General features: G+C 42.2%; 1 protein-coding gene across 1 annotated transcript; it reads left to right on the top strand.

The window, feature by feature from the left end:
* Nucleotides 1–6,158: 6,158 nt before the first annotated feature.
* Nucleotides 6,159–23,556, top strand: RBM24 (RNA binding motif protein 24). Its single transcript, XM_056854806.1, has 4 exons — nucleotides 6,159–6,331; nucleotides 8,580–8,703; nucleotides 12,705–12,759; nucleotides 23,075–23,556. The coding sequence occupies exons 1-4, from the start codon at nucleotides 6,164–6,166 to the stop codon at nucleotides 23,415–23,417; spliced, it is 690 nt and encodes a 229-aa protein (XP_056710784.1). The 5' UTR covers nucleotides 6,159–6,163; the 3' UTR covers nucleotides 23,418–23,556.
* The last annotated feature ends 336 nt before the right edge of the window (nucleotides 23,557–23,892 follow it).

The raw sequence follows: 23,892 nt of genomic DNA, 5'->3' as shown, positions 1-23,892 counted from the left end.
CCATGTGTGGGCGTAAAGTGCCGTCAAGTCACAGCTGACTTATGGCAACCCGTTACTGTTTTCAAGGTAAGAGACTAACAGAGGTGGTTTGCCACTGCCTTCCTCTGCATAGCAACCCTAGTATTCCTTGGTGGTCTCCCATCAAAGTACTAACCAAGACCAACCCTGCTTAGCTTCTGAGATCTGATGATATCAGGCTAGCTTGGGCCATCCAGCTCAGGGCATCTGAAACCACAGTAGTTAGCAAGTTGGTCCTCAGTTTCTTGTTGACCTGTTTTGTTGTAAATTTATAGTTAATATGGCAGAGTTAGCATTCTTGATCTCTATTGCTATGGGTTTGGTGTTAGGCTACTGTGAATAGGTCTGCCCTATGAGCTTGTCCGCCCTGACCTGGATGGCCCAGGCTAGCCTGATCTCGTTAGATCTCAGAAGCTAAGCAGGGTCAGCCCTGGTTAGGATTTGGATGGGAGACCACCAAGGAATACCAGGGTTGCTGTGCAGAGGAAGGCACTGGCAAACCACCTCTGTTAGTCTCTTGCCATGAAAACCCCAAAAAGGGGTCGCCATAAGTCGGCTGCGACTTGACGGCACTTTACACACACACACATGAGCTTGTCCTAGCAGGAAAAAGGAAAAGAATGTTGATGATCCTTAATGATTGTGGCTGTGTTCTCAATCGGCACTAGTTGTTACGAAATGGTTCTGTTCAAGTGCTCATCTGCATTTAGGAGGGGTAACCCCTTCAAGCAGAAAAGAAGAGGTAGGTATATGCCTGTGTGCATGGAGATAGAACAGTATGTGTTTGGCAAAGACACCAAGAGAGAGAAGCAGACAGACAGCTCTGAGCTGGCTCAAGGTGAGGGATCTCTGCCTCTCTGGAGATTTGATGTGGGTAGTGGATCAGCTGCCCTGTAGGGGTGTCTCTCTGCTCCCAATGTCCCCTGCGTATATATTTGTGAACAAAGAATATACTATAAAAATGCCACAAGTCTCCAGTGCTCACTCGCCCTCATCCAGAGGGAGTCAAACCCTGGAACCTTCTATCATATGGGGAACACAAGAATAATATGGTCTCCATCTAGATTTGTACACATTTCATAATGCTGGCATTTTATTTTTTGCTATGCTTGTAGTATGCCCTTTTCCCATCTAGAATGATTACACGATTGAGTCACATTAACGTTTAATATTTTTAAAAGGTAAAGGTCCCCTGTGCAAATACTGGGTCATTCCTGACCCATGGGGAGACGTCACATCACGACGTTTTCTAGGCAGACTTTGTTTATGGGGTGGTTTGCCAGTGCCTTCCCCAGTCATCTTCCCTTTATCCCCAGCAAGCTGGGGACTCATTTTACTGACCTCGGAAGGATGGAAGGCTGAGTCAACCTTGAGCCGTAATATTTTACAGCTGATCAAATTGAAGACACTTCAGTCCACAGGCCTAATCACAACATAAGTTAAGCTAACAATACTGTTAGGACATATCTCCCCATATGTACCATATACTTTTTAGATATCCTGCTACCCTACTATATTACTTAGGACTTTCTAGCAGGAAGTTATACTTGGTAGAAATTATTATGAAATAACTCAAAATGTTGTTATTTCATTAATCAAATGTTGTGGTTCAGAATACAATTACCAGGCAATAAAGCACTCTCAATTATAGCTGGCTCACAACTTCAGACTCTTATGAAGCTGCGTCAAAAATTCAGATTCCATCAGCCAAAACAGCTATTAACTCAACATAAACTATTTAATTTGCTTGTCTTAATCCTAAATGTGAAATGAAAGAGTTTACAATATCAGAAAGAAACTCCAGCCTAGCTAGGTCATAATGCCTTGTTCCACATATCCTTACAAGCCATTACCATACGCTGAAATAAACCATTGGTGAGAATAAATAGAGTGGAATATAATCAGAAGGCCTTTGTTGTTTGCAGCAGCCTCCTGAAGGACTGCATGACATCCACTGCTCTCTGACATGACCGGCATCTGGTGCGCATTAATAAATTAAAAAGCCTGACAATACAGTTAATGTTGATACCATTGAATACTGTGGCAACTGGCAAGCTGTCTGCACACAACTACTCCAAGAGGAAGGCTATAATAAAATGTACTGGTTAAAACTATTCATTGTAAGCAACAGCCTTTGGGTCTGCTTCAGTGAATCCATATTGCTGTATTCCCAAAAGACAGTACTTTTAATTTATAAACTGGATGGATGCTGATCGTTTGTTTAAATCACAATAGGAAGAGATCCTTTTACGGTTAATCCTAATACCATCTACCTTTGTACTGAAGTCCTCATTGAGGTACTAGAATTGAAACAGGTTATTCCGGAGGATGCCAATAGGCACAGGGGCACTCGAGGAGGAGATACCTGGGAATTGTTAGGAAACTTGGTGATCCTGTACAGAATTACTCTACTCTAAGCCCATTAATTTTGATGGGTTTAGACCTTTGCAGAGGAATTCTGCAAAGAAGTGCATTGTTAAACATAGGCGTCTTGGTTGGGAGGAAGGAGTGGGCAATTGCCTTCCTTCCTGGAAGAGAGATCTATGGATCTGCATCAGTTGATCTACGGTTTTAGTTAATACATCTCTCCTGTCACCTTACAATTATTCCTGTAGATGCCCTTGCTGTTAATATCTCAACCATTCAGAATTAAGGCTTCGTTTTTTACTTAGGACTCACAACAAACTTGTGAGGTAGGTGAGGCTGAGAGAGAGTGGGCCAAGATACCCTAGCAAGCTTCTATGGCAGAGTGGGGATTCAAACATGTCTCCCAGATTCTGGATCAACCACTACACCACTCTGTCTCTCCAGTAAAACTACCATGTACTACTTTTCAAAGAAATTTGACAGCAAATTATTAATTTGAATGTAGTATCTTATTAATCACCTTTGAAACAATCATGAAAATAATTAGATTAGAGAATAATTAACGGCAAGAACAGTACAGGGACAGAGTTGTCTTCAGCACTATAGAATTTGGCCATCCTTGTTGCAGCGTAGTTTTTACTATAAACTTTTCAAACTTCGATTCCTAAGGGAAAGATAGATGAAGAAAAAACTTCAAGAAATAATTTATTTCTTTGTTACTTAGTAATACTAATGACTGTTTCAGCAGTAGCTGAATATTTTATTTCAGACTAAATGATGTACCCAAAATAATTCATCCACATGGCAAATAGAGAAGTTCAAAAGAAATATAGAAATAATATATTGTACATTTAGGGCTGGATCTTACCAATTTTTACACATTGCCCACACAGTGTACTAACAAATCCACCAAGTCTATACTGACTGCTTTGTGAACACTTTTGTAGACCCCATAAGGTAACAGTCCAAATAAAGATAACACTAACTATATCTTCTCCAATTTCTCAGCCCAGTCTTCTCTCTTATTGTATATTTGTTTAAAACATTTTAATGCCGACCTGATCAAGGCCCCCAAGGCCGCAAACATAAAAACATCTGAACAATTAAAAACAACATTTAAAATTATAAAGTAATTAAATAACAACACATAAACAACACCAGAACTGGGGAGGGGGCAATAACTGTTATTGTGGGTATACCAAACCAAACAAAAAAGTCTTCCCTCCCTGGCAACAGAGGGAGACAGACAAATTTCCCTGGGGAGGGAGTTCCAAAGTTTTGGTGCCAGGACCAAGAAAGAACTCTCTCAGGTTGCCACCCATCTTGCCTCAGATGATGAGGGCAACCAAAGCAGAGCCTTCAAAGGTGACTGGAGTGAATGGGTTGGTTCATATGGGAGTGGGTGGTCCTTAAGGTTTGCTGGTCCCAGACCATACGGGGCTTTAAAGGTCAATATAGCAGCACCTTGAATCGAGTCCAGAAGCAAACTGAAAGCCAGTGTAGATGGAACAAGGCTCGAGTGATATAGTCCTTTTGACCCACTCCAGTCATCGCTTTGGCCACAGCATTCTGTACCAACTGTAGCTTCCAGACAGTATTCAAGGACAGCACCACATAAAGCACATTGCAGCAATCTATTCTAATGTTACCCTTCTCCAACTTTTTCTTTTTGCCTCAACAAATGAACAGCCTTTTACCTTAATCTAAGGTGCTACTGGACTCGAGCCTAGCTGTTACCTTAATCATTTTCTATCATTGGAAACAACCGATAATATTTTCCCCCTTCATAGAATATTACTGAAAAAATCAAGTAGGATTGCCTGAATCAACAGAAAGTGAAACCATTTATACTTAGAAACATTAATTTAAAAGTGGCTTCACTCTGATCCATCTCTGAACGTCTCTTGCTGCCCTGAAAGCCCCACGTGGTGGCATAAGCGGGCTGTGACTTGACAGCGCTTTTGCAGCACCGCCGAACTTTTCCCAACTCGAAATGCTGCAAAGCAGGCAGCAGCCACGAGGACAATAACGTCCTGCATGTTTTGTTAGAAAAGAGCAAGAGTCCAGTAGCACCTTAAAGACTAACAAAAATATTTTCTGGTGGGGTATGAGCTTCTCATAGGGTGGCTCACGAAAGCTCATACTCTACCAGAAAATATTTTTGTTAGTCTTTAAGGTGCTACTGGACTCTTGCCCTTTTCTACTACTGAAGACAAACACGGCTACTCACTGTGAATTATCTGCATGTTTTGGTTGGCACAGGCGCACATCCGCCCCCAGGCGGCCTCTCCTTTGCGCCCAAGAGCAAGTGGGGTGCTCCCTCCTCACCTGAGGCGGGGATGGCAGGGGGGGGGATGGGAGAGAGAAGGATCTCCTCGGCTTTCTGCTGACTGCCACACACACACACACACCCCAGACCCCAAGTACGGCGTGACCTCGCAGCTGCCTGATCCTTTCCTTTCCTTTCATCCCTTAGAAGCTCCTTGATCCATTGATCTTGAGCAGCATATATCTAGTGTTGGAGGGATATAAGGACTGGAACAAATCTTGCCACTGACAATGTAGCCTTGGGGTCCTGTCGCTTAGTAAAAAAAGGCATTATGTCAGTCACAGAGGCATTGGATTTGTATGTTAAAAGGGGGAAAATATAGTGCGATCGAAGTTCCTCGTCAAAGCGGCCTTCCAAAAGGGCATGGGCTCATCAGTCAATAGAGCCAGAAGAGCAAGGGCTGATCCTGTCTGAGTGATATTCAGAATTCTGCCCTGCATTACCATAGAAGGGTTAGCATTCAATCTGTGTGTGTGTGTGTGTGTGTGTGTGTGTGAAGTGCCTTCAAGTCGCAGCTGACTTATGGCGACCCCTTTTGGGGTTTTCATGGCAAGGTGGTTTGCCAGTGCCTTCCTCTTCACAGCAACCCTGGTATTCCTTGGCGGTCTCCCATCCAAATACTAACCAGGGCTGACCCTGCTTAGCTTCTGAGATCTGACGAGATCAGGCTAGCCTGGGCCATCCAGGTCAGGGCGGCATTCAATCCAGCCAAGCAAAAAGCGCTACAGAGTTGTCAGATAGTATGTATAGGCCACGTGGAGGGGGTATCCTGAAGAACTGGGATGAACAGACGCGACGAGCGCGAAAAGCAGCGCTGTGATAATCGAGCTCTTTAACGCGCTTTTCAATTTTGGCGAACGCTTCCGTTCCCCCAAGGTCTAATAACCTATCCTGCGAGAAGCCCAACGGCGGCAGTTTCTCACCTAGGGTTTTTTGCCATGGGGGGTTTACAACGGCCGCGCCTCAGAGGAGCCAGGAGCCCCTCAGCGCCGTCCAACCGCCTGACCAGCGCGCGCGCGAAGAGGGACGCCGGCCAGGGGCCCCGCCCTCCGGAGGCCCCGCCCTCCGAGCAGCTGCTCCCCAACTGCCGGGGAGCGGCGGCCAATGGCTGGAGCGGCCCCGCCCCCTTTGCTGGGAGGGGGCGGGGCCGGAGCGGCGGGAGCTCGAGGAGGTCGAGCCGGCGGCTTTTAGAGGGGAGCCGCAGTTGGGGGCGCGTCGCTTGAGGCCGGGTCCGCCGCTTCCCCCTCAGGGCTTCTGTCTGGCTGAGGCGAGAGGGCCGGGGGCGCCTTTCGGGGGCGAAGTTGGTGGGCGAAGCGCGCGAGGGGAGTTGGGAGGCGCGGGGGGGGGGACGCGCGCGCGTGTCCTGCCGTCGAGGCGGCGGCGGGGGGGGGTTGTTTGACCCGTGCGCGGCTCCGTCGTGGGGAGGGGAGAGGCCCCCCCCTTTGGAAGATGCACACGACCCAGAAGGATACCACGTACACCAAGATCTTCGTCGGGGGCCTGCCCTACCACACCACGGACTCCAGCCTGCGCAAGTACTTCGAGGTGTTCGGGGAAATCGAGGAAGCCGTGGTCATCACCGACAGGCAGACGGGCAAATCCAGGGGCTACGGATTTGTAAGTGGAGAGGCGCGCTTGGGGTGGGGTGGGGGGCGCGGCCGCACCTGTGGGAGACGCTCCAGGCTGAGCCTTGCAGTGGCACAGGAGGGCTCGCACACACGTGCAGTGTCTGAAGAAGTGAGCTGTATCTGAAAAAGTGAGCTGTGGCTCACGAAAGCTCACACCCTACCAGAAAATATTTTTGTTCGTCTTTAAGGTGCTACTGGACTCTTGCCCTTTTCTACTACTGCAGACAGACTTAACACGGCTAACCCACTGTGAATTAAAGACAGATGGATTCACATTCTAGCTGTATCTGAAGCAGTGAGCTGTGGCTCACGAAAGCTCACACCCTGCCAGGAAATATTCTTGTTAGTCTTTAAGGTGCTACTGGACTCTTGCCCTTTTCTACTACTGCAGACAGACTAACACGACTAGCCACTGTAAAAATATTTCCTGGTAGGGTATGAGCTTTCGTGAGCCACAGCTGACTTCTTCATCTGAAGAAGTGAGCTGTGGCTCAGAAAGCTCACACCCTACCAGAAAATATTCTTGTTCGTCTTTAAGGTGCTACTGGACTCTTGCCCTTTTCTACTACTGCAGACAGACTTAACACGGCTACCCACTGTGAATTAAAGACAGATGGGTTCCCATTCTAGCTGTATCTGAAGACGTGAGCTGTGGCTCACGAAAGCTCACACCCTGCCAGGAAATATTTTTGTTAGTCTTCAAGGTGCTACTGGACTCTTGCCCTTTTCTACACGTGCAGTGCGATCCTCGGCATGTTTGCCCAGAAGGAAACCCCACTGGCCCGGACCAAGACGGCCCAGGCCAGCTCGGAAGCTAAGCAGGGTCGGCCCTGGTTAGTCTTTGGTTGGGAGACCACCAAGGAAGACCAGGATTGCTACGAAGAGGCAGGCAATGGCGAAACTACCTCTGTTAGTCTCTCGCCATGAAAACCCCAAAAAGGGGTCGCCGTAAGTCGGCTGCGGCTTGGGGGCGCTTTCCTCCACCACCAACTAGAGAGGTTAAAAGCTCCGTTATTTATATGTCTAGTCCAGATGCATGCCACACACTAATAACAATGCTGAATTTAAATCGTATACAGCGGGTAGCCGTGTTAGTCTGTCTGCAGTAGTAGAAAAGGGCAAAGTCCAGTAGCACCTTAAAGACTGACAAGAATATTTTCTGGTAGGATATGAGCTTTCATGAGCCACAGCTATCTGAAGAAGTGAGCTGTGGCTCACGAAAGCTCATACCCTACCAGAAAATATTTTTGTTAGTCTTTAAGGTGCTACTGGACTCTTGCCCTTAAATAGTATAAATACCCCAATATCGCACTGACCAGGCTAGCCAGATCTCGTGAGATCTCAGACTCTAAGCAAGGTATTTTGATGGGACAGCTAAAGGATGCCAGCCTCCCTAAGCAGAGGCAGGCAATGGCAGACCACCTTTAAACAGCTCTTGCCCTGAAAACCCTACAGGGTTGCCATAAGTCGGCTGCGACTTGATGGGACTTTCCACCACCAAGTCTCATTGACTTCAGTGGAGTTACTCCCTGGTAGGTGTGCTTAGGATTGCAGCCCATGTTTCCCTTTGAATGGTATGCCCGGTTCCATAGGGAAAAGGGAAGGGGTTGTAATTGCCACTGGGATGGAGGAAGGCAGATGACAGAAAAGGTAGGTGCACTTCTTGGGACTTAAGTAAAACTTGTGAACAATGGGCTGGAACAGCAGGTAGCCCACAAGAATAATCCTCGATACAAGAAATACAAATCTAAGTAAAATTATAGGGTATTTTTGTGTGTGAAGTATCCTGTTAAAGAGGCTTCTTATTTTGAGGGGTTATTTCTTCCCTTGAGAATGGGGGTGTGGTAGTTATGCCCTTCAGGAGAAGATTTGCATAATAACTCGCATAAGAAAAGTTGCTACAGAAATTTTGGCATGGGATGGAGCCAGCTGGTGGCAGACTGATATGACCTGTTAGTATTTTTATCAGCGGCATATGCTGCTGTGTAAGTGGGTGCTCTGTGGCTGCAGAATTCCAGAAAATTGCACATACAATTTCTGTGATTAATTTAACAAAGAAGCAAAGACTAAAATTTGGTACATAGTGGTGTTTTCAGTCTAGCAAGCAGAGCTGAGAGAGTTTGTCAGAAAAGGCGTTTGGTTTAGCATGCTTCAGTGGATGTAGACGCACAACATTTGGGGCTCTCTGAATGGAGTTGAATGCAAGGGTCTAATACTTTGCATGGTTTATTGTCAAGGTGACCATGGCTGACCGAGCTGCTGCAGAGAGGGCCTGCAAGGATCCTAATCCAATCATTGATGGCAGAAAGGCGAATGTGAACCTAGCATACCTAGGAGCAAAACCAAGAATAATGCAGCCAGGTAAGAAAATGAAAACCCCAACTCCACCTGCTTGGCTTCTCATCTCATTAAACAGAGAATACAAACATCAGGCCACTTATTCTGTTTCAGTGGAGCTGCTTTGGGATGAACAGTTGGAGAACTACTAAATGGAAATCCAGTGGCACCTTTTAACAAAATGAATTCTAGCAAAATGTATTCAGGGTTTACTTGTCAGATGTGTGAAATGTATATCTGTCACAGGTCTTATGCTTAAAATTACTAGCAGCAGAAAGGTGGGAGACATTATAAGGAGAGGCTAGTCTGAAACAACAACTAATCAGAAAAGTCCATTTGTGGCCAAAGCTTCTGAAAAGGACACAGCTAAAACAAAGAAGCTACATCACCTAATTCCAAAACCTACCGTAATCAGTCATTTAAACTTTATTGCTATAGCCAAAGGCCATTCCAAGATGGATTAAAATCATTGGTAAAGAATCTTTTTTTAACGAATACGAAGCCTTTATTGGCATTAGTTATACAACATCTATATAAACATCATAAAAACAATTTAGAATCATCTCCATAAAATTGACACTAGAACAGGTTTAAATATATTCGAAGTTACTCACTTCACAGCCCTAAAATTACCTCATGTGTTGCACAAGCTTTCACACACTTTAGTTGTCCTCAGTAAAAATCTTGCCACCACATCAATTATTAGTGGATTCTGCGTGTTCATAAGGATGGAGGCCTTAATGCTTACAGGTAGCCATTCTTTGTCCGCGAAGATAGGGTCTATTAATTGAGAACGACCTCTACCATACAGAGGACAGTTGATTAAAACGTGGGAGACTGTTTCAATTTTACCCTCCCCACAAGGACATACCCTTTCTGCAAAAGGGACTTTATTATATCTCTCTTGCAGCACGGCAGAAGGGAGAACATTTAGTCTAGCCAGCATACAGGCTCTTCTTTGATTAGGATCAGTTAGGCATGTTAAATATTGGGGTCTAGAAGGGCTGTTGAGGGAAGGCTCCCAGCAGAGAGGTGAGCACCTACTGTTTGCCAATCTCCTAAGGTCCTGTTGTTCTGTTCTGTGTCTAGAAATCTGTGCTTGATTAGGGCATAAGCTGCTTCCTCTGTGAGACAGTACAGCGAATCCAAGGGGATTCCTATTTGTTTAATTTTGCTTTCTATATGGTTTAACCAAGTGGAATCAAGCCAACTCCACATGTGCCATTGTAAAGTGCTTTTCAGCCTTTCTGTGGATAAGCACATGTGCAAAAAATAGTAACCTAGTTCTTGATATGTTTTTCAGTTTCTGAATTAAGTGATGGTAATGCAAGAAGAATGATTTACAATTGCATTTCAACTTTTCTAGGTGTACAACATACGTATGATTTCAGTCTAAGCCTTGTATGCCAACCGATTGCTTGACTCCTGCTTACAGTTTCTGCAGATGGAAGGTTTTTTGTTTGTACAAGCACACTTCCCTGCTCCCACTGAAGCCCAAAATGCCCCTCCCAAATGCTACCCCGGGGGAGTGGGGCCCATTAGGCATGGGGGTGATCAGAGGTCTGTAGTGGGAAGGAGGAATTGGCACCCCTCCTTGTATGGGGTGCAAATTATAGGTAAGATCCAGTCTAACCCCATGAATATTTAATATGGCTTGGCCCAAATTTGCATGCAGTACAGCAAAGCTAGACATTTTTCAAGGCTTTGTTTCTGGAGTACTGGCATAACTGTGTACAACTTGATAGTCAGAGTGACATTACTGAGCCAAAAGATCTGGGGTAGGACCTCCCTTGGTGGGGGGGGGGGGACATGATGTATCTGCAGAAAATTCCTGTGTGGGATCTTGGGAGTGATTCAACTTCTCTCAGAAGACAATCAGCATCTGGGGAGGGGTTACTTTTTTCCAGGCGTTTTGTGTGTGCGCTCTGTCTTTTGGGAGGAGAAGCTGTGATGGGGAGCCCTCCACTTGATACATAAAACCTCATGCACAACAGCTGAATGACGCACCCAGCTGTGCATGAGAGGCTTTGCGTGCACTCCCCCTCCCCCAAGCAGATGCTGGGTTGGTAGAAGGGGTCTCAGAAAAGCTGTGGGGGAAGTAGAATAAAAATTTATAATTCATTATGGTATGGTAATAAGAAAACGTACAATATCACTTTTTTCATCATATTAAAAACTTACAGCATTGAACACTTTGAAACAAGCACACATGATCTAGTACAGAGTTTCCCAAACTTTTTGAGTCGTGGAGCACTTTTCTGGAGAGAAATTCGTCACAGAGCACTACTGTTCACCTATCACCTATATACTAAACCGAATGACAGTAGTATTTTTCTTTCCAATGTCTTCATGGAGCACTAGGAGATGTTTTGCGGAGCACCAAAGGCCCCTTGGAGCACAGTTTGGGAATCTCTGATCTAGTATATAACAAGTTGGTAGTATCAGCAGTCAGCATGGGCACTCTTTGCTGTCTGTGGCGGCCAAGGTTTTTGTCTGGTATAAGCAGCAGGCTGCCCTGACAACATGGAAATGGCATCCAATTTTTTCTGAGTCTGAAGTCACATTTTGTATTGACAGGAATGTATTTTGTCAAGGTGACAAGAAGAACAGGCTATATTGTTGGTTGCATGGTGCTGCTAAATGCGGGCTGGCATGCTAAATACTGTTTAGGAAAGGTTGGGGAGTATGCGGGCTTAATTTGAGATGGAAGTTAAGCCTGTAACTTGTTTTCAAGTGTTAAAACTCCATGTTCGAATGCTTCTACTTCACCACTGAATTATCACAACCAGCTTCCATTTAAAAGGGGCTCCAGGTCTAGCACTTCTGATTTTGGAAAATTAAAATCAGGGATTATGGGGTAATAATGAAGGCTGTATATTCAGTATAGCAATTACAGTATCACTAACGCAGTATAGCAATTACAACGTCACTAACACACTTCTCAAAGGGCTGCTGCACAGTGGAGATAGAAGTGAATGAAGGAAGCTGAATGCTGAGAGCATAGATGAATGCAGACAAGTAGGTGTTCAACCATGGTTTGTCAGTTTGAAAGCTCAAATCATGATTTGGGTGTTGAACCATGGCTATGCAGAGTTAATTAAGCCAAAGAGATGGCATCAACAATTTTGAGTTGTTTGAAGGATTTTTTTTTTTGCCGTCTTCTGGCAATGGAGTAGGGGTCACTGGGGGTGTGGGAGGGGGAGGCAGTTGTGAATTTCCTGCATTGTGCAGGGGGTTGGACTAGATGACCCTGGTTGTCCCTTCCAACTCTATGATTCTATGAAATTATCACCGTTCTCCTTAAAGTGGTTTAGGTCACCATGAGCATCCTCACTACCCCTTATTCCTCTTATGCATTCATTTCTCCCTCTTTTTCTCAAGGTGTTTCAGGATAAGTTATTACATCGTCAGGGGAGTACTGTAGCTCCGTGATAGAGCACCTGCTTTGCATATCTCAAGTTCAGCCTCCAGCATCTCCAGTTTTAAAGGCTTAGGCAGCAGGTGATTGGGGGAAAAACCTCTACCTGAGACCTTGGAGAGTCACTGACAGTCAGAGTAGACAATGCTGATCTTGAAAGGCCTATGGTCTTACGCTGTATAAATCAGCTTCATACGTATCTCTACGTTGGCCATAACTAACCAGATTAGCATTACCTGGATTTTTTGTAAACCAGCTTCAAGTTTGGATTTAAAAACAGAAACCAGGGTTAATGCTGAGGAAAACATAATCCAGCACCATGGTCAAAACAAACAGAGTGGAAATTCATATGAGGGAGAGGTGAAGAGGAAGCTCTGGAGTCAGCTGCAACCAAAGTTAGCAGATTGAGAACTTTATGTTTTGCACATAAATGTATATTTACAAGGAATAATACCTCCCCTGTATTAATGAGAGATGAAAAAAATCTATACAACTGAACTCGTTCAAACCATGTGGCATTGGATCATTCTTTCCTGATTTGTATGTCTTCAAATCAGTATTAGAATTCGTAAAAAAGCAATTCTTCTGTGATGTGTTTTGTTCATAGGTTTTGCCTTTGGTGTTCAGCAGCTCCATCCAGCATTAATACAGAGGCCTTTTGGGTAAGTATACCTTAAACTAGTATTTGGGATGGGGGGGAAATAATAGGGCTGGATCCAGCCAAACTTGTTCACTTTTAGTTCCCCTCCTTATTGCAGTCTCCGTTCCACATGGGTTGTTTTTTTTGCCCATGTATGGTCCATTATCTCCACAGTAACCTTTCAGTGGTTACGGGGACCCCCCTCCACTTTTTCACCAGTGGAAAAGCTGGTTGGATCCAACCCATAATGTGTACATATCAATGGCTTCCAGGGTGATTATTGACTGGTATTAAATCTTTTTTTTTTCAAATTTCCAGATTAAAATGCCATCACTTACCTGATAATTCTCTTAATAAGTACTAGAGCTGAGTCAAGTGATGTGAGATGCATGCAGTCCTTGCACACAAGCAGGCCAATCCTCCTTAGATCATGTGGTAAAAACCAGAAAGGTGTACACTCTCTTTCTCTTGCTCCCTCTTTTTTATTTTTAGTAAGCAAGCCACTGTGTGCCCCATGCAGTATTTTTCTTCAACTTGACCCAATGTTATTTATCTCTTTCTAATCTGACAGGGATCGTTTACAGTTAAGATAACTGATGAGAAGGATATGATGATAAGAGGTGGAATAGTTCTGTTTGGAATTAAACTCTGTAACCAGTAGACTCAAAACACACAAACGAGCTAAAATGGTGATTAACGATGCATGTATGTTTTTTTTCTATATAGTCAATAGATACCCGTGTGCTTTTTTTATTTATTACAGCAATGAAGTGGTGTTGATAGCTAAACTGTGTGCTTTTATTTAATTGAAAGAGCTGTAGTGAGTTTTTTTGTTTTTGGTGGTCTTTGGTTTTGTTGAGAAGTGTTGACTTTGCCATGGGGAGCAAAGGGACTTGCTTTTCTTGCTTTCGAGCTGTAGCCTGTGATTTCTTTATTTTTTTAACCGTACTTTGTAGTGAGTGCTAAATTTGTGTGACTTTTTGATTTCTTTTTTTTAAAAAAGAAAAATCAACTTATTGCTTGCATGTTACAGTTTGTTTTTGTTTTTTGGGAAGGGTGTGGAGCTCTCTATTAACAATGTGCGTCCACTTAAACTTTCCAGTTAGAGGCTTTTAAAAAAGTCTTTATAAAATTTAATATGTATTTCCTTTAAAAAGGGTGTTACTTCTAAAATTGGTCTGGGTTTTAAATAATTGAGCATAAAAGTAGAAGATGAAGTTTACTTGAGTTTTCTTTACTGTACCGCCTTTGTAATAGTTGCTGACTGAAATCTGTTAGAAAATGTTTTAAAAAGGAAGCAAGGAGAATCATCACAGGATTCCTGTTTATTTGTTAAGAATAGCTTTGAAATACTGTATCTTATTATCATGAGAAAACCAGCAGCTCCCCCACTATAACTTGTCCCATATCCTTTTAAATCAAAAAGCAAACTAGGGAGGCATTGAATTAAGTGGAGGAATGGCAGGCCAGGGGACCTTTTAACCCTTCTACCTCTGGCCATTTTTCTGCTGAAAAGGTTATGCTCTTACATCCAGAGTGAGACATAGGGTGAAAGCAGCCAAGGTGGATTTTTTTGAGGAAAGACAGCTGGAAGGGAAAGGGTTAAGTAGCCTTCTTTCTTTCTCTCCCTCTTCCCCACCACCCCCTCACAGTGTATGCTTCTTTAGGATTTTTTAATCTGAGAAAAATTATGTACTTAACATCTAGATTTAACCTAACTAAGCAGCTTGAAATTTGCCTTAACTACAACTACTTTATGAAGGACTTCAAATATGTTCTTGCGATTTGTTTTGAACAGGTTCTTTAGATTTCTCCTAACTTATGAATATCCTGAATGAAATACACAAGAGTGATAAAAGATGGCCTGAATTCCCCTCTTTTATGCACTTTAATAATTCCTTTAGTAGTCTTAGTATTTTGAACCAACAAATAATACAACACAATTCTCATAAGATTACTAGTTTCTAATAGTAGGGAAGCATGTGTGTACATATATTTGCTAAAGGATTGCTCCTTTCATGGTAGGAGAAGAGGATGCAGTTTTCCAGTCTATTAAGATGAGAGGGACAGAAACTAGTTAGCCAAATACTCTATCAAGTTTGTTCTGCAAGTCCCTTTGACTATTTTATCAAGTTTCACACTGATCTAAAGTTTACTGAATAATAATTAGGATGTTTTTACCAGAGGCTATATTGTGATGGTATGGACCAGGTTCAATCCTTGGCATCTCCAGTTAAAAGGATCAGGTAGTAGGTGATGTGAAAGACCTCCACCTGAAACTCTGGTGAACCACTGACAGAGTAGACAATACTGACTTTGCTAGACCAATGGTCTGACTCTGTATAAGGCACTTTCATGTGTTCGTGTAGTGAACATGATGTTATGGTAATGGCCCAAACCACAAAGGACCTCCAGTGTGCTTCCTGACAGTCACTCAAGCAGATAGGCAACTCCATGTTGCTTGTCTTTTGTGCATGTAGAGCCACTTCATTTTCTAAGGTGAAAAAGAGTAGCTTGTGATGGGGTGGGGGACACACACTCCGCATGGAGCTCCCATGCTCACAAGTAATTGCTGGACCGAAGCAAGACACTCCAGAACCAAACTTCAACATCAGGCTACCCTACTGCTGTATGGAACTCGACTCTTATTATAGCTGTTTGGAAATAAGTTTCGTTGAAATTGATGTGATGTGCTTAAAATTCATTCCCTCATATTTTCAATCTATATTCCATCATTCAAATTAGTGTTTAGGATTAAACTTTCAATTCTCTTCAATTCTAATATTCCATTCAGTTGGATTTAGATTATAGTCTTTTACTCATTCCAACCCCCCCCCCCCATGTCCTTTACTTTCCAGTAAACTAAGTTTAAAATCATTTGTTGGGCTGTGCTGTTACTGGATGAAGTAGGTCCTGCTTTGACATGTATATCCATTTTAAGGCAATCATCTATACTGTAAACATAATAGAATATACAACATCGTGCATAAAAGTTAATTGTTATGCACGATGCTAACCTTGTGCAGCTGCAGAGGGTTTTTTAAAAGAAAAAGATCTATCCCAAACTATTTTTCAGAAACATTCTTTTAAATGTTAAATATATTTTGAGTATAAATGTAATGGTACACCAGTGCTAATATATGAGGAACTAGACCTAATGAATGCTAGGAAGATCAAATCAGATCCTAAGGTGACCATTTCCAAATAGTTTACTGTTTTGGTGTTACCTGAAAGTATCACTCAACTTTATGAATTGGCTCACCTCAGCTCCTGTGGTGAAACTATTCTTTTTAAGTGGGAGGAACTGCATATTCTTCAGTATTGCTGCAGAAGACCCTGGCATCTTGCTTGCAGCTGATCTGCTGTGATATTTTAAACTTCTTCCTTGCCCCATTATGCATAATTCGTAAATACTTACTTAAACCATCTCTTGGAAAAACTAACGTAACTAGAAAGTTGGCTGTGTTCATGTAATTTTCTGTGCTAGAGACCCATTTTAAAATAGTGGGCTGTGATGTTATAGAGTACACTTAGAAGGACACGTTCCCGTTTCCCATATTTCATGCAGTCCATGACGCTTGCCATCATCACTAGCAGTTAGACAATGCTTTTTACTCTGCATGCCCCTCGTCTCATGTAACCTCTTATTCCTATCATATTTTTCACAATCTGTCTTCTTGAATGAAGGGTAGGTGGGGAGTGGTTGTTTGGTTCAATCAATCCACAGAAAAGAACTATTGTGTTTGCTTTCTTGCTCCTTGTCAGGTCAGTGTGTGCTTGCTGAAATGTGCTACTGAACCCTCATCCCTTCTTTCTTACTGGTAAATTGTGTCGACACACCATGCAAGCTAGCCCAATTTAATTATTATAATTAATTAATTAATTAATTATTTCCTGGGATTCCTTTGTGCATAACACAAGAAGATCTGAATGGTGTATTTTCAATGTAGCCTCTGCTTTCATGTCTGCCTGCAATTGCCGAGAGAATTTTTTCATGGCCAAAAAAAGTAAATGACATGGCTGATTAGAATTGCAGGACAATACAGAAACAAGAATGCCAAGAAGTTTTCTGAAATGGCATCAGTTGTGTGATATGGAACTGCAGTGTTCTAGAAGAAGGGTAAAACTTAGGCAGTTTTATTAACAAAAAGCTAGTTTGCAATTTTTGAAAATAAGGCTACAATCTAATTGTATGCACAACTGTGAGTAAGCCTCCTTGAATAAAATAATATTTACTTATCAGAACATAGACACAGAATTTCCCCCCCAAAGCTGCTGATGAAACGTTTTTTTAATTACAGCCTAAGATTTGGGCCTTTTATGCACTGGTTGTTTCCATTGCGATCACCCCCCCCCCCGACTACTTCGGGGTTTTGTTTTCTTCATTATGCACATTTTCCCGACCTTTAGAAGTCACTTCGCTCTCTCCTCACATTTTCCCTGTGTTTTCTGGGTGCTGTTTCTGGCGGCATCCAGAAAACGCGGGGGAAAGCACAGGGAGAGAGTGAAGTGACTCCTAAAGGTCGGAAAAGATGTGCATAATGAAAATGAAGCCCCAAAATAGTCGGGGGGGGGGTGATAACTACAGAAACAACCCGCATATAAAAGGCCTTGCTTTCTGCTTGCTGCATGCCTCACATTCTACACTATCAGCAGTGACAGTTTTGAACATTTAATTATGGCCATCTGTAATTTTACTCGAAGTCTCTCTTCTCTCATTTGTCTGAGTCCTCATTCGGCTTCTACCAGGGATGCTCTCACCATTGGTTAGCAATAAAAAAGTATCCAGTAAGCCTCCTCTGGTGGCATTAAGCAGTTAAAGGGGTTGCATGGTGTGTTGAGAGTTTAATTTCATGATTAAACACATTCTTAATGTTAAGCACTTGTGAAGCTTAGTGCACAGAATGAATCTGGACTTGAAAAAGAAAAAATTAAAATGCAGTAGAAGTTCAATGAATATTGTGATGTCTTAGCATGCACAAAGAACATAATGAAGATCATTCAGTTCATCAACCCTGAATACAAGAAAACACCCTCATGAAGAATTTACTCCATAAGCATCATTGTTGTTGCAGATCTGGTTGTGTTTCTGTTTTCAATGTTCTATGTGTCACACAGCTGTGGGCACAGTTCAGACATGATGGAAAACCTTTGCTGTTACATTAATAACACTGAGTATTGTCGGGTTCACTGTCCCACCCCCACCCCCTTTCCTTTCCTAAGCTTTGCGGGAGCAGATCAGTTTTGTGACAAATCATAGTTTGTTGTTATATCTGCACCATAAACTATACTTTCCCCTAAAAAACAGGATTTGAACCTTGTGCAAAGGGGTGCACAAGCCCAAGTGTCTCCTCAGTTTTTTCTTGTTCGTGTAGTGCCAGCCTGGTGTAGTGGTTAAGAGCGGTGGTTTGGAGTGGTGGACTCTAATCTGGAGAACCGGGTTTGATTCCCCACTCCTCCCACGTGAGCAGCGGATGCTAATCTGGTGAACCAGGTTGGTTTCCCCACTCCTCCACATGAAGCCAGCTGGGTGACCTTGGGATAGTCACAACTCTTAGAGCTCTCTCAGCCGCACCTACCTCACAGGGGGTGAGTTGTGGGGAGGGGGAGATTGTAAGCCGGTTTGATTCTTCCTTAAATGGTAGAGAAAGTCAGCATGTAAAAACCAGCACTTCTTCGTCTTCTAACCTGTGTTTTGTCTTTAGGTCTGAACCATGAGGTTATCAATTGTATGTGTGGTTCAGCATGTACTTTGTGGTGGTTCTTGGCTTCGTAAAAAACAAACCTGCATTGGTTAAGATAATGGCATAAACTAATAGAGCTCGTATACTGCACACGTGTAAATTCTGAGTAAACATTCAAAGGATTGGGCTGAATGTCTGCAACCTAACTTTAGAAGAAAGCTCTATTGAAATCAGTGAGACTTATTTGTACTATGTTGAAGTGGTAGATTTGCTATTCTGGTTTTTAATGTTCCCAGGTAAAAAAAGAAAGAGTTCTACATTTATGTTGGCACCATTACACACTAAATGGTATTTTAGCTTAAAACACCCTTTCAGCTATCAAATAAAGATACCTCGGCAGTATAATGGGGAAAGAGTCTTTAACCTTTCGACCTTGATGGGCATAAAAAGGAGCTTGCATTTCGGTATCATGGCGATCTCTGCATGCTGGCCTTTCCAGCAGATGGAAGTATACTTTGGCCTTATAAAGTCATTTTACTCAGCTGGAAGCTCTTGTCGCATGACAGATGATCAAAAATAGACCCACTGCAGCTTGTCCTGTCAATCACCATGTGCAAAATGGCATAAGGGGGGGGGCGCCTGCAAACAGTGCAGGCATCTTGTAGACTGAGGGGGTTCTAAAGGGATAATGTTCCATAATTTCCCCCACCTGTTCATTTCTTGGCTTAAAAAAAAGTTGCAAGAGCTTAAGTTGGGAGTACATTCCCTTATCTGTCTAGATTTTTTTTTCAACAAGAAAGATACGAGTGTCCTTAAAAATCAGGCAGTGTTTCTGCTGGCACAGAGAAAGAGCTAAAGAGTTGTTTTTTTTCCTATTGCAGGCTACTATGATAAGCTTTACATGATTATTAAAAGATCCCTTTTTAAAAAAAGATTTGGCAAAAGCAATCCATGGAAATTGACTACTTTTAAACTATAGTGAAATTATCGAGGAATTTGGTTTATCCTAAATGCTTATTTGATTTATAGCTTTATAGCTGATTTATGGCAACCCCATAAGGTTTTCAAGCCAAGAGAGGTTCAGAAGTAGTTTGCCATTGCCTGCCTTTGCATCATGCCCCTGGTATTCCTTGGAGGTCTCCCATCCAAATACTTGCCACGGTCGAGGCTGAGTGTGTGTGACTTGCCCAAGTCACCCAGCAAGTTTCCATGGCAGAGTAAGGATTCGAACCAGGGTTTCCCAGATCCTAGGCCGCCACTTCAACCAGTACACCATGCTGGCTCTCAGCCATTATAGCTGGAAAACATAAATTATTACTGAGTTCAATTTTAGCACAGAAGAACCTCAAGAGAAGACTTAGTAATTTATCACTTTAAAATATGGTAACATTTTAATTTAAAAAAAGCTGTAAAAGCTCTTGTTGATAATAAAATTTACTTTTTGCTATACTCTGCCCCCCACTCCCCCCACCCCACACACACAGACAATTCTTACACTTCACAGTTCTCCCAGCTGGAATAGTATAATATTAATGGTCTAAATGTTTTAAGTTAGATTCCTAATACTTTAATTTTTTTAGTTGGAAACTTTCAAGGAAGTTCATTGGTTCTTGTAGGTTATCCGGGCTGTGTAACCGTGGTCTTGGTATTTTCTTTCCTGACGTTTCGCCCGCAGCTGTGGCCGGCATCTTCAGAGGAGTAACACAGTAACACGGAGTAACAGTAACACGGGCAAAACGTCAGGAAAGAAAATACCAAGACCACGGTTACACAGCCCAGATAACCTACAAGAACCAATGAACTCTGACCGTGAAAGCCTTCGACAATATTTCAAGGAAGTCTTCAAATAAACATTTTCTTGGTTGACAATTTTACTTTACTTTTATTGTTATTATGGTCATTGACCAGAAAATACATATTCATATATATAAAAAATTCAAGTGAAGACAAAAGCAGTTTTCGATAGTACAACACAAAAGGACTAATTCATGATAATAGTAAAATCATTTAGCCACTTGTATAATTCAGTTAACAATAAAATCAATAAATAAAACTATGAAAGCTAAAATAAAAACAAAATGCAGTAAGATACAGTAAAAATATGAATTTAAAATTTAAATTAATTTAGCATTTTTATCATTATACCTGTGGCAAACTTTACATACAAAGCACAGAATTTAGACACATTACTTGTGGATTTTAATCAGAGAGGAGTTTGTCGAGTTTTTTCAGAACAACCTGGGATTTTCTTTGATAAAGTGTAAATAATCTTCATTCGCATTCCGTTGTAAAAAGGACGACAAAACACAAGTTCTCAAGTCTCTACTTCCCCAAGTATACATAAACACTTTCTCTCCGAGAAGTGGATCTTTTTATACCTGCCTTCTATGACTGCCAGTGAGAGCATCTGGCTAGTTGACAGTTTAAGTGAAAGTTAAAACTAATTTTTTATTTAAATGCAATTTCTAAAAATCTTAACCATGTTTTATATAGGGATAAGAGGTTGAACTGTCTTGTGCTACAGCTGGGGAAACAACTTTTGACATTTTCATGCAAGTTTGAAATTTTTATTCTCCATCTGTGTGTGCACGGGTCGGGTCTCATTCAAATTCTGATCTATGTTGGGTGAAAGTTTGGCATATATTTCTATCTGCAAGTCAAAGCTTTGAATTTTCTACTGCTCATGAAACCAGTGGGTTTAGATTTGAGTAACTCTGCATAGTCCTGCCCTGGATGGCCCAGGCCAGCCAGCTCTCATCAGATCTGGGATGCTAAGCAGGGTCAGCTGGGTCAGTATTTAGATGGGAGACCACCAAGGAATACCAGGATTGTTACGCAGAGGCAAGCAATGGCAAAGCATTTCAGAACGTCTCTTGCCTTGAAAACCCTGCTGGGTCGCCATAAGTCAACTGCGACTTGTTGACAAAAAGCAAAACAAAACTCCGCATTTCTGTTTCTTCATGGTATAATGGAATGAGGGATGAACCTGTATGCATATTTTCAACAGGGGGAGGGAACTGAGAGTTTGTGTAGCCTAGCAACTAAAGAGTGTAAGCTGGGAAACACCTGGGTTACATCTCACTTCAGCTATATATTTGTTTGGTGGTCTTAAGACAGTGGTCTTCCACTGTTCAGACCCAGGATCCGCTTTCAGCCTCAGGTGGCATTATGGGGCCCAGTGAGCTTCAAGCATGACATCACAGTCATGTGAGATAAAGAGGAGGAGCCCAAGTCTCTGAACCAGCCTGTGCTTTTTAAAAAAGGAATCTATTTAAAAAAATGGCAACTTTACAGGGTTTTATAACTCAGCAGGTTCCACAACCCACCTGACCCATGAGTTGAAGACCACAACTTCTCAGCTTCACCTCTATCTATGATATGGAAATAATAATAATACCGATCTGTCTTACAGCGCTTCTGTAAGCATTACTGAGAGAATGTACGTGAAGCATTTTGAACATTCAAAGCACAATATGAATGCTGTGTTGTTGTTATTTTTGTGGTGTGACAGCATTGCTACAAGTATCAAAACTAGCCTGCTTGTGCTTCTGAGCACCTAAAAAAAGAAGCAACATTTCACAATGTGGAGGATATTCAAGTATGTATTTGCAAACAGTGGTTTTTCCCCCTCCCTCAAAATATGTTTCTGCCTCTGTTAAACACTAGATCTACTTGACTATAATCCAGCACCCAGTTCTCCCCACCCTTTTCCAAGTATGTCTTGCATAGAAGTAAACAACCTAGCACAAGGCAGACACCCAATGGCCTGATATTTGGCAACAGGTTTGACCTTCACGACCTTGTAACCTCTTCAGAAGTGTGATGCACATCTACTCAGGGAATCACTGTTATGAATTTTAATGGCATCTGTGTAGCTTTCCCCTCGGTGGCCTTTTGTGACGGAGTGAATTGCACTATAGTTCGTTTGAGAAGTGTGATTCTTGCTGTGTTTACCACACTTGTGAACTTCTATTTTACACTCCTTTGTCGCCTGTGGTTTTTTATTTTTTTTATTTTTAATAAGGTTGACTGAGGTTGCAGAGGAATTAATGTGTGCTGAGTCTGCATAGCAATACAAGTAGGGTTGCCACGATATACGACTTGTTTTGATTTCCCCAGATCAGTATATTTTTGTAAAGTGGGTAATTAAGACAAACAAATATAAAAATCTTGGAAAGTTCAAGTAATATGTTTTCCAAATAACTCATGGCATAGTTACAAAACTGTATTGTGACTTGTAGAACTCAGAATTTTGTCAACATTTGGTGGATTAGTAAGTATTTGGAGAAATGGTCACTTGTACATCACGTTAAATTCTGTATTCTCCACTCTAGTAGTTGGAATAAATGAGATTTTTCTTTTAATGGGTCTATTAAATCTTACATATGACAAGGCCCCTCTAACTGTCTCAAAATTAGTAGTAGTGTGGTTTTATGGAGTTTAAGAGCCATGCTGTTAAGTCAGCACTAACACAGCATAGTTGATTTTCTTTTAACAGTGGTTTCTATAATGGTCATTTTGCCTATTGAAACTAGTTATTGTGGCAACCCTATGCATATAACAACAACTAAATTTTGAGTTTGTTTTTTAGTTCTGAACTGGGAAGCAAGACCTTATTTGTGACCTCTAACTTTGTCTTCTGTTTCTCAACAGGATCCCTGCCCACTATGTCTATCCACAGGCTTTTGTGCAGCCAGGAGTAGTAATTCCACATGTCCAACCCACTGCAGCTGCTGCCTCCACCTCACCTTACCTTGACTACACCGGAGCTGCCTATGCTCAGTATTCAGCTGCTGCTGCTGCTGCTGCAGCAGCAGCCTATGACCAGTATCCTTATGCAGCATCCCCGGCTGCTGCAGGCTATGTCACCGCTGGGGGTTACGGCTACACAGTCCAGCAACCAATCACTGCAGCGGCACCTGGGACAGCTGCAGCAGCCGCTGCTGCCTTTGGCCAATATCAGCCTCAACAGCTGCAAACAGATCGCATGCAATAACAGATGGACTCGTGAAGGAAGTTTTCTCTTTAAATTTTTCTCATATTTACCTTCCAGCCTTCCAATAGAAATAGTTTTGAAAGAAGCAATTAACCTTAACTAATCCAGCTTTATGGAAAATTACAATGCAATAGAGTATTACACAAAACAAATTCCACTGTCTCTGTACAGTATGCATCCATACCATGGGTAGTATTGTAAGGTGGATATTGTAACAGTTTCAAGCATCAGCCCAGGCCATCGTCCTATCATGAAAGGATGGCAGAAATTAACAATAGAATCTTTCATTTTAAAAAGAGAAAGGAAAAAAAAAGTAAAAGATGGGTTTTTATAATATCAGGGAAAAATATCCAGGTGAGCAATATGTAGCCTGTATCAAGTTGAAGATGACTATTATTTAAATGTTGAAAGCACTGACTGTCATCACAGCTTTTTCACTATGGCCTACAGAACTTTGAATAAGTTTTGTTTTGTT

The sequence above is a fragment of the Euleptes europaea genome, chromosome 8 (genome assembly GCF_029931775.1).
Source record: "Euleptes europaea isolate rEulEur1 chromosome 8, rEulEur1.hap1, whole genome shotgun sequence".
Taxonomy (NCBI): Eukaryota; Metazoa; Chordata; class Lepidosauria; order Squamata; family Sphaerodactylidae; genus Euleptes; species Euleptes europaea.
Note: the sequence above shows the minus strand (reverse complement) of the source record. Positions and strands in the feature narration are given on the sequence as shown.